General features: G+C 40.5%; 1 protein-coding gene across 1 annotated transcript in view; it reads right to left on the bottom strand.

Annotated features, from left to right (window-relative positions):
- The window catches only part of LOC112141446 (microtubule cross-linking factor 1), a gene marked incomplete at its 3' end in the record, with an annotated part of 72,414 nt that overhangs the window by 24,566 nt on the left and 35,925 nt on the right, over positions 1 to 11,923 (bottom strand). The window contains 1 exon segment of the mRNA XM_024264581.2: positions 9,555 to 10,934. Coding sequence (XP_024120349.1) covers positions 9,555 to 10,934 — 1,380 coding nt within the window.

The following is an 11,923-nucleotide window of genomic DNA, read 5'->3' as shown; positions in this document are numbered from 1 at the left end:
TAAAGAGGACGCCGTACGACAGAGATGAGAAGAGAACGAGAATGAGGATGAACAAAATCATGGGCTGAAACATCTGGCAGGAAACACAAAGAGGAACAAAGAGAGGGAACCGGGGGAAAAGAATGCAAAACACCTGTTATGAAGCGCATGCAATGAGGGATCCATGAGTCCAAACCAACAGCTGAGAGAAACCACTGCAAACTGAGGAGCCACGGCGACAGGAGCCGTGCTGCACCAAAGACACTCGCACTCGGCCTGAACGGTGCACAGGTTTAGGGTCAGCTTCAGTCAGTGTTTGCAGTGGCAGCATCCTTAAAGACACTCAAAAACTGACCGACTGGGTCACGTTTTCCCGCCGGTTTTATTTAGATTTTGATCACATGGTTGGACCTGTGTTAGCTTGATCGATAGCGCTCAAACACAAGCTGCATGAGTGCGGTGAAGAGTAGCTTAAAAAAGGAAACAAGAGTTTTAAAAAGAATGGAAAAAAGGGGAGGAGCAAGAATCTAACCCTATTACTTATGATGTAACCCAACCCGCTCTTAGCAAAAAGTACTACACTTAAAGTTTATTTTATTGAGTATACTTGAATAGTGTTGGAAGTACACTCACTGAATAGTTCCTCAGACTAAATTGGAACATTTTAAAGCACAAGTGTCAAAGTAATTCTATCCGGCCCTCCAGATCATTTTATTTTATTGTTATTAATGGCTTGATGTTATCTTGCACTTATTTTTAACTTGTATAATTTTGACAAAATATATTTTTATTGTTCATATGTATGTAAAGTTTTAAAGTTTTAAAAATTGGCATTGTAGATTTGTGACTATTTTTACATTTTCCAAATATTTTTTTAAGGCTATTATAAGGTTTAGCTAATATTTCAGCTACATCCTCGATGTTTTAGCTATTTTAGGCTTATCGTTTTTAGGCTATTTTGGAGTTAGGATAATATTTACATACTAGCTGTGTTGGCTAATTTAGGCTTTTAAAAAAAAATATTTTTAGACTTTTTTTAAGTTTTGCTATTATTCAGCTACATGCTAGCTGTTTTGGCCAACCTAAGTTTTTGTTTTTTAGTTTTTTACGGTAATTTGGGATTTAGCTCATATTTTAGCTGGCTATCAGCTTCAGCGTTTTCAGCTATTAGCTTCGGTTATTTCAGTTGCCATCTTCAACTATCAATTTCAGCATCCTCAGCTATCAACACTACCATCTTCAGCGGCCAGATTCAGCTTACAGCATTCACACTAGTATTATCACAGGTAATGCTATATATCTAGTTCATAATTATGTTAAAAGTTTTGGTTTTAAAGTTAAAAAAAATTAGGTTAGAGTGTTTAGTAAATGTTTATCCTGTTCAGCCCCCGACATAAGGTGTGTTTTGGCCCCTTGTGCGATTGAGTTTGACACCCGTTTTAAAGGGTAACCAAACAGGGGAGTTGGAGGCTGACTCCACCCACAGCTGAAATGTGAAAATCCAGTTAGAGGGGTAGGGTTGGGGAACTGGTCTGTTGTCATTACTGGAGCTGCAGATCATGACGTGGGACTTCTTTAACTTAAATGGTTTGACCAATCACGAAATTCAAATGTAATACCTTGATTTAACCTGTAGGACGCAGTCCACAGAGAGATTTGACTGTTATTTTTAATCTTATACAAGCTTATTTTTAGCTAATTTTTATTTTTAGCTAAGCTAATTTTTCTAAAATTTGGCAATGACCAAGAAGCATTTTTAAAGTCCTATTTATAGATGTCAACAGCCAAAAAAATTTGATTTAGGATTTGGTGACCCTTTAAGTTTACAGTAAAGAGAAAGGATATAAAAGTATACCTGTAGTACACCTGTAGAGCACTATCGCCGGGTGATTTTCACCTGACCTAAAGTATTTACATGATCTTCAATACGTGTCATTTTTCTGAGTGTCATGGGTAAATTCTCACATGTCCCAGGAATGGGTGGACCACAGGCCAAGTCTCCAGTATAATTCATTATGATTATTTTTAGGATTTTTTTTTTTCTCAAATTCCTAATTTTTCAGTAATTTTCCAAGCATGTTTTTAGGATCTTCCTATGTTTTTATTTTCCATTTTGTTACATAAACCACAGTGAAAATGAAATCAAACTACTCTAATTTATCATGTGTTGTTATATTTTGATTTTTTTATGAGAAATGCTTTTTATGGGTTATATTATAACAGGTAAAAGTTACCTGGCAAAAGGGCTGGTGTAACTTTTTCATAGTGAATGTGTTTTAGGGCAAAACAAATGACATTTTGTTTAGGGTTGTCATCAAGATCTGTGATCTCACCTCTTTCCAGCTCTCCCTGCTGAATTTACCTGCATCAGGTGTGTTCAGCTGATCAGCAGGAAGCAGTGAGGAGAGAACAGGAAAACTACAGGGAGACGGATCTCCAGGACCAGGGTTGATTTGATTTACCCTCATGTCATTTTAATTAGACCGTTTTGAAGACCTACTGAGAGATTAGATGTTATGAAAGGAAACTGAATTCATGAGTCGTTTAATGCTGTTTTATTTGAAAGATGAAGCGAGCGAGTGGACTTGTAAACTAAAAATAACTCAAAATTGAAGTCAAATCACTCATAATCACTCTTTAAATTGACTTGAAGAGTGATTATGAAGGCTTCTTATTTTCATGTGTGTGTGGATTTATATAAAGTTAAAGTCCCATCAGTCGTCACGCATCTAGGTGTGTGAAATTTGTTCTTCACATTTAACCCCTCTGGGAGAGGGGTGAGCTGCAGACACAGCCGCGCTCAGAAACCATTTGGTGGTTTAACCAATCCAACTCTTTTATGCCGAGTGTCAAGAGGCACTGGGTCCCATATTTAGAGTCTTTGGTATGATTTGGCCTGGATTTGAACTCACTTTCCAGTGTCAGGACGGACACTCTACCACACGGCCACTGACCTGGAGTTGCATCCTTAACTACTTTTGAATTTTATTTATTCAATCGAGTCACACTCAATCCTCCAAAGTTTGATATGTCACTAGTATATGTCTTTGTTAGTATTTTTTGTTTTGTGCTGACAAACATTTGTGCTGCGTTTTTTACCCTCAAATAAACTATCATGAAAAAGTTCTGTTGTTTCTGGGTACAGAAGTCAGAAACATAAAATATGAATGAAAAATACTCTATGTATAAAATATGATTTTGAAGTTATATGAATATGGTTTATTTCTATTAAATTACTGCTGCAAGGTGAAATAATAATGTGCAGAAATACTTTTGTGTGTTTTAGTAATAAATATTAAGGCAAAAACAAGACTGGATTAAAGTGCGTTACTGTAAAATCATCTTTAAGGTTATTTTTTATTTTTAACTATATTAGATCAGCACTAGTTCACATTCTTTTAGACTGAAATCTGCTTAGTTTGCTTTTCTCAGCTCGCTTCACTTTGCAGAGCTTGAGCTGGTGCTCCATCTGTTAGAGCAGAGGTCCCCAAACTACGGCCCGCGGGCCGAATCCGGTCCTTCTCCACATTAGGACCGCCCCCCACACACTATCAAAAACACTGATCAAATAGAACAGGACTTTTTACTCCACCTTTCTGCTGTCAGAACTATGACTGGAGAGGATAGACTATGTATTGGTTTAATAGTGATTCACTTTTCCTTTATTTCTTTATTATTACTATTTTTTCTTCTGTACGTTTTTAGATGTCCATATCTCTTTAGCTCATTCATCTATTAAAATATTCAGCTCTTTTTATGCTAGCTTTTGTAACTGTTCTGGCATTTACTAATGATTTCTAGGCTATTTTGGGGTTTAGTGATTTTTTTTAGCTACATGCTAGCTGTTTTGGCTAGGTTAGGTGTTTTTTTGTTGTTTTTTTTAGGCTAATTTGGAGATGAGCAAATATTTTAGCTTTATGCTAGCTGTTTTGGCTAAATTATAGATTTTACCAGCTTTTTAGGCTAATTTGCATTTTGCAAATATTTCAGCAACATGCTAGCTGTTTTGGCTAATTCTGATTTTTTTTTCTTTTTTTTTGGCTAATTTGGCATTTTGCTAATATTTTAGCTAGCAATCAGCTTCAGCATTTTCAGCAGGCAGCTTCAGCATTTTTAGTTATCAATTTCAGCATCTTCAGCTATCAGAGCTAGCATCTTCAGTTCAGCTTACAGCATTCACACTAGTATTATTGTAGGCAATTCTATATATCTAGCTTTTAAATGTTTTAGTATTTTCTTTTCTTCTATGAAGATTACAGAAATGATTTATTTAAATGTTTACGTTTAGGATGTGATTGTTACACTTTTTCTGTTATCCTACAAACTGACCCTTCATCAGAGAAGAAAACAGATGTGAGGTTAATTTGGAGTTCAGCTAATATTTTAGCCTTGTGCTAGCTGTTTTGGCTACATTAGACATTTTACTAATTGTTTTTTGGGGGGTAATTTGACATTTAGCTAATATTTCAGCTAGTAGTGGTAGTTCACTTTCAGATTATCCCTTTCGGGGTCGCCACAGCGTAACAGCCCCCCCTTGTTTCGCATCAGTGATTTGGCAGAGTTTTTACGCCAGATGCCCTTCCTGACACAACCCTGTACCTGAGGGGCACAGGGACCCAGTTAGGCAGCAGCATCAAGGGTCTTGCCTAAGGACCCAATCTGGGTGGGGATCAGTGGACAACCCTGGAATCAAACCCAGGGCTCCTGAGTGTCAGCCCTTCACCTAGCCCACTGAGCCACCCAGCCGCTCAGCTACATGCTAGACATTTTGGCTAATTCAGATTTTTTTCTTATTTTTTTTGGGCTAATTTGGCATTTTGCTAATATTTTAGCTAGCTATCAGCTTCAGCATTTTCAGCTATTACGGTCACCCATTTTAGCAATTAACTTCGGCGGTTTCAGCAATTAGCTTCACCGTTTTTAGCTATCAGTTTCAGCATCTTTAGCTATTAGCTCCAGGATCTTCATCAGCCAAATTGAGCTTACAGCATTCATTATCGCAGGTAATACTATACATCTTGTTTTTAAAATGTTTCAGTATAATTTTTTTCTATGAAGATTACAGAAATGAATTATTTTAAACTTGGCTAGTGTGGCTTTCTGGAAAACCGTAAATGTTTAAGTTTAGGCTGTGATTGTTACACTTTTTCTGTTATCCTACAAACGGCAGAAAACAGTCATGTGGCCCTCACCAGAAAAAGCTTGGGGACCCCTGAGTTAAAGTACACCACCCAGCTCCACCCAGACTAACCGTGAGTTTCTAAGGCAGAGGAGCGAAGCAGGAAGACTGCAGATAATGAGCATGATGCAGCCTCAGTGCAGACCGTGCTCTTCAAGTGTTTGTTTTGTTGCGTTCATCATGTCAGGAGGTGTTTGCCTGATGCAGCAGCGCAGAGATAATGAACCTGCACTGGAAGAGGGCGCTGTTTGACATGTTGACTTGGATCAAGCTGCAGTAAATCAAGGACAGGAAAGCAGGATGCCAGCCAGCCAGATTCTTCCACAGGAAACTCATGCTGCAACACTTTACACTTTTGATCGGTGCTGTTGATGTAAGGGTTAACCCACAGGGTGAGCAGTCCTGCAGGAGTCTACGGTATTATTTATACCAGCATTATAAATGGAGGAGTAAAAGCTCATCATGCAAGAACCGTCAGAGCGCTCAGCCAAATGGAAGAAGCTGCTGGGACTCCTTTAATACTTACTCAGTCCCCCACTCTGCAACAGCTGAGTGAAAGCAGGACAACTGCAGACAGGAAGTGCATGAACAGGCAAAGCTGCAGACTATGAGGATGTGTTACACGATGCAGATGTGAAGGCGGCAGCAACAGGAAGCGATGGCGGCGGCAATGGATCTGAGGAGGGGTGGTGTAGTAGTGGCAGTGTGGTGGAGCTGGGTGGATAAAAATGGCTGAACCCCAAGCTGTCGTCACGACGACGGGGGAGTGAGAATCTTAAACAATTTAGGTTTGAATTTTTTTCACATCTGTTTAACTTAAAGTATGACGGCGTTTTGCTGGAACAAATGCTGACCACTCTTAATCTGTTTTAACCCTTTAACACCAGAGCTCCAGTCTCTATGCTCTTTAATTTACTGTAAATTTTCAACCGTGAACACTATAATTTCAGTAAATTGTGAAGGAGAACAATCTACTGGAATTATCGTTTTCATGGTTGAAAAGTTACAATATATTAAAAATGTTGTGTTTAAGCGTCACCAACGATGCCTCAGGTGTTAAAGGGTTAATAGCTGTCAAATCTGGCAACCCAAACAAAATGAATCAAAGTTAAAACCAAAGTTTGAGAAGGATGAAGGCCTTTAAGATCAAGAAATTTGAGGAAATCCGGATTGCAGCTACATTCCCACTGGTCGTGTGACCTAAACACCCATCAATAAACATGGTGTTCACACTGAACAGCCAGGGAGGGACTACCTCTTCTTTTTCAAAGTGGGGCAAATCTGGTGTATCTTACTCCAGGCTTTTTTCACAGCTCTAGCCTGACATATGAACGACTTAGTGTCGGGCCGGGCACAAACTGCAATTATTCATTTGTCCTCCATGATTAAATTAAAGACCACCATCCATAAGTCACTACGGAATCCAAGTCCCTTATTAGTCAAAGTTCAACTGGTTTAACTGTCAATGCTCGTATATTTTTTGGTATATTGAGTGTAGAAGGTTGCATGGTGACGTGTGAATATGAGTGCTCAAGTTCAGGTAGACTATCGATCTTGTGTGCCCAAAGTGTGGCCACATTTGGTCCACCAAAGGTTAACTTTTGGCCCGCCAAACGGTGGCAGCAGAAGCCGCGAACCCTTAAGATAAAACTCTTTACCCATTTAGCATTGATTCTCTACAACACATGTCAAAGTCAATCACACAAGGGGCCAAAATTCAAAACATACCTTAGGTCGGGGGTCGAACAGGATAAACATTTATTAAACACTCTAAAACCACATTTTTAAAACTTAAATAATTTTTTACTATATATGCAGCTGAAGGCGGTAGTACTGATAGCTGAAAACGCTGAAGTTGATAGCGCACTAATATATTAGCTAAATGCCAAATTAGCCTTGAAAAACTAAAAAAAAAGCTTAAGTTAGCCAAAACAGCTAGCATGGAGCTGAAAAAATAGCTAAGCTTCAAATTAGCCCAAAAAGACAAAAAAAAAAAAAAAGCCTAAATTAGCAAAAACAGCTCGTATGTAGCCTACTTATTAGCCAAAATCAAAAACAGCCTAAAAACAAACAAAAAATACACAAAAAAAACAAGCCAAAACAGCTAGCATGTAGCTGAAATATTAGCTTAAGACCAAAATGGACAGAAATACAAATTTAAAAATTATTTATTTTCTCCTTTTATTTCACGACATGCAAAAAAAATATTATATTTGGCCCGCGGACCGGGACACCATTTTGGTTTTGGCACCTCTGCTACTGATAGATTTTGCATTGGAAGTGGCTGCTTGAACGCGCGTTGCCGAGGGCGGTGTGGGCGTAGCTCTTCTGGTTATGGATGGTGCTCTAAAGCTGTTCTACTAATTATGGAACCTAAGACGAAAAATAAATAAATAAACAAAAGCAGGTGTGTGGACACAAGCCAATAGTTTCTGCTGAAGAGAAGCCAATATCAGTTAGCTCACAATCTTCTTGGTTTGGTTTGCATCTTTGGTTTTTTTATGGTTTCTCTGATGCATCTACTTTAAGTGCCAATTTTTTTGCAAATATTGCTTTGAATGAGAAAATTTTGGATTCCTTAAATCTAATTGAACTTTTCATTGGAGTTTTTGATCAACGTAATTCCAGCAGATTCTGAAGGAAAAAAGCGGCTCGAGCCACAGAATCTGCTGGATTTGCGTTCATTGTGTTAACAACTAATAATTCCAGTAAATTAAAGAACATTAACATTAGAGCTCCGTTATTAAAGGGTTAAAAGACAAAGATGTGAAGTTTCTTGGCATAAAGATGAAACCTTTGCAAACAGAACAAATAAATCCAAACCCTTCTTTTAAAGTGTTTGTTCAACACTGAATGAGACTCCTCCCGACGAGCACAGAGGTGCAGAGTCTCTTATGAGGAGTGCTTTTGTCACTGTGTCTAATTAGAGCCAATTGCTTTTGCAGACTTGAGTTCTTGTTGAGTTTATTTGAGGCTTAAATGGCTCCATCAATGACTTCATGGATTTCTTAATTTAACAAATACAATGAGACGTCTATCTAGTAAAGTACCTGATGTTCCTCTGCAAACAAACAAATGCTTCTCAGGTTTTATGTTTTGCTGTGGCTAAATTGAAGCATTTATTTATTGCTGATGTAGACCAGGGGTCCCCAAACTACGGCTCGCCTGGCCCCCCACATACTATCAAAAAATGCATTTTTTCCCCTCAATCTGGCCGATGGAGACCCACACAGAACATGACTTCATATTCCCCCCTTCTGCAGTCTGAACTATGATGGGAGAGTATAGACTATTTATTGGTTCAATAGTGTTTATAGTGATTAAATTCTTCTTTATTATTGTTATTTTTCTTCTGTACATTTTTTGGACATCTGTATCTCTTCAGCTATTAAAATATTCAGCTCTTTTTATGCTAGCTTTTTCGACTAGTTTAGCATTTACTAAGGATTTTTAAGCTATTTTAGGGTTTAGTAAACATTTTCACCACTGGCTAACTGCTTTGGCTAATTTAGCATTTTTCTGTTTTTTTAGACTAATTTTTAGCTTAGCCAATATTTTAGCCTTATGCTAGCTGTTTTGGCTAAATTACACATTTTACCAGTTTTTAGGGCTAATTTGGCATTTAGCTTATATTTCAGATACACGCTAGCTGTTTTGGCTAATTTAGTCTTTTTTAGTTTTTTAGGGCTAATTTTGAGTTTAGCTAATATTTTCGCTTTATGCTAGCTGTTTTTGCTAAATTATACATTTTACTAGTTGTTTTTGGCTAATTTGATATTTAGCTAATATTTCAGCAACAAGCTAGCTGTCTTGGCTCAGTTTGGCTTTTTCTCCCCGTTTTTATAGGCTATTTTGGAGGATAGCTAATATTTCAGCTACATACTAGCTTTTTGTTTCTTATTTATAATTTTTCAGGTTTTATTTAGGCTAATTTGGTGTCTTGCTAATATTTTAGCTAGCTATCAGCTTCAGTGTTTTTAGCTGGTAGCTTCAGCGTTTTTAGTTATTAATTTCAGCATCTTCAGCTATCAGAGCTAGCATCTTCAGTTCAGCTTACAGCATTCACACTAGTATTATTGTAGGTAATGCTACATCTAGTTTTTGAAATGTTTTAGTATTATTTTTCCTCTATGAAGATTACAGAAATGATTTATTTAATGTTTACATTTAGGCTGTGATTGTCACACTTTTTATGTTGGATTACAAGCTGACCCTTCATCAGAGAAGAAAACAGTTGTGTTGTCCTCACAAGAAAAAGTTTGAGGACCCCTGATGTAGACAGACATTTTTGGCCTTAAAGTTTTTTTTGTTTGTTTGTTTTTAAAGCAAATAGCACAGAAAAATGGCAGCCAAAGAAAGAAATAAAGCATTTATCCAGGAAGTCTGTGGAACTCACCTGGAAGTCTGTCGCCAGGTCTCTTCCGAACGTGCCGATGGGAGAGTCGCGGGACATGGAGGTGACAGTGGACAGAAAGCTGCTGGACTCTGTGAGGTTGGGCATGGGCGACAGATCGTCCGTCCTTTCTCTCAGACCTTCACCTATGTGGTCCAGTTTCTCCATGAAGATGTGAAGCTCGGTGCGGAACGCCTTCATGCGGGTGTTGATGGAGTCCAGAACTTGGGTGTCGGGTTTGGATCCTGACGTCTCCCCGTCTTCAGGGAAGTCTCCGGTGGTCACCAGCAGCCTCCCTTCAAAGATCAGGCTGTCTGTGTCGGTGATGAGACGGTCCACGGTCTTCCCCAGCCTGTCCGCCTCTCGCTTCACGTTGGCCAGAGACTCCCGCTCCTCCCTTCTGCGATTGGCCAGTTCCGTGGCGCTGAGCTCGTCTGAAGGTTTGATGCTTCCAAACCCTGAGGTGGTTCCTGTCTTCTCAAACAGGTCTTCGGAGTCGCTCTCCCCCCCGATAGGACCCTCCCTCTTGGGTTGAAGGAGAAGAAGCCGCCCCGCTTCTTCCTCCTCGGCTGCTTCCCGCCGTCCTGCATCGCTGTCGGCGTCGCTGTCTCGAGGGCTGCCGGTGCGAAGGCCGAGGTGTGCGGCCAGGTCACAGCGCTGGACGTTGGACATGAGGACACGGTTCTCGTACTGCAGCTTCATAACTTTCCCGCTGAGCTCGTTGATCTGCATCCTGGCTGATTTCAGCTCCTCCATCATCATTAGAGGGCTGCTGCTGCTGCTGCCCCCGTTTCCAGGTTTAAATAAGATCCCCTCGCTTCCTTCTTCCCCCACGTGCACAGAGGAACTGCTGGGACCAAACTTGAAGCGATTGAGTTCAGATGTGAGCTGCCGGTTGTGGTCTTCGATCTCTGAGATGGAGCGACGCAACAGCTCAGCCTCCTCCTCCACAAACTGGAGATGGCGCCGCAGCTCGTTGGCCGACTCCAGAGCGTCTCCGCCGTACGGCGATGACGGCATGCTGGAGAAGGGCTCGCGGCCGAAGAAGTCTCTTTCGTACTGACCTCGGATGTCTTCGTTTTCTGCTCTTAAGCTCCGGTTCTCCACCTCCAGCTCGACAATCTTTCTCCCCAGAATGTTGGCCTCCTCCTCTACCAGCTTGAGGCGCAGTCGTAACTCGGCCTCGCGGGTCGTGTGGGGACCCCCGCCTGAGCACTCCACGAGCGGGAGGGGGCTGTCGATGTCCCCGTAAACAGATTTGTACTTCTGCATCTCTTGCTCCAGCTCATCCTTCTCCCGGCCGAGTTTTGCCATCTTCTTCCTCATCAGGCTCGACTCCTCTTTGGCAAACTGAAGCTGACATCTTAGGTCTGCACTGTCCTCCTGGAAGAGCGGTTTGGACAAAAACAGCAGTTTAGGAGATAAATCATCTTACACCAACATCTTCTGACGTTGGGTCCTCGTCTGTGTTACCTTAAATATCAGATGCTAATCCTTATATGCTCAGAATATGACATTACGGCATCTTTGAGTCTGACTTTTAAGTAGCTCATGTAACTACAGCATTTCCTTGAATCGTTTGATTTCCTTCAGCATCATCCCAGTGAACTGCATAAGTGTGTCTGCTCTTCCTCGAGAGTGTTTTTCAATGATTAGCATGTTCTTAGGTTTGAGATACAATTTCTGGAGGGTATTTATACCAGGCTGCAGTGGATGCAGTTTGTATTTTCAGATACATCTGCCGCCAGAACCACAAGTTAAACGGCAGGTTCACACCCCACATGGAAGCACAGTGAACAGACCCTGCTTTCATTCGGCGCCCTTGTTAACCTATGGAGTAGTTTACATCAGACATGAAGCGCTGCGGTCCTCCGTGGCCGGCTCGTGCTGGGCAACGATTGTTTCGGCGTCTGGTCTATTTTTTTTGAGCGAGCGATCTGTGTCAATCCTGGCAGGATACGTCAGAAAATCTGGTCAATTTTCAAAATATAACAGATTTTTCACAATAAAATACCACTATTGACAGGTGCGATCATATTTTTGTATCTAAACAGACTGTAGAGATGAAAATAAACACACAAAAAACACTGAGACACACACATACACACACAGATTAATGTCATGAGCTGACTGCGGAGTGAGGGGTGCGGGTTCTGGGTGTCTAAAAACACAATCAACCAGAGAAAAGCAGAGAGCAGTTGGCGACAACTCAAAATGACAATGTTGAATTAATTGTAGAAGCTGTAAATTACCACAGCTGCTATTTAGCACCTGTCGACTGGTGAGCAAAAACACGCGCCTGGTGTGAACTGGAGGTGAAGCGGATACCGCACGCACTCCACACGCACACAACTTTGCAGCACTTTAGTGTA

The sequence above is a fragment of the Oryzias melastigma genome, unplaced genomic scaffold, assembly GCF_002922805.2.
Source record: "Oryzias melastigma strain HK-1 unplaced genomic scaffold, ASM292280v2 sc00311, whole genome shotgun sequence".
Classification (NCBI taxonomy): Eukaryota; Metazoa; Chordata; class Actinopteri; order Beloniformes; family Adrianichthyidae; genus Oryzias; species Oryzias melastigma.
This window is presented reverse-complemented; position numbering and strand designations above follow the sequence as displayed.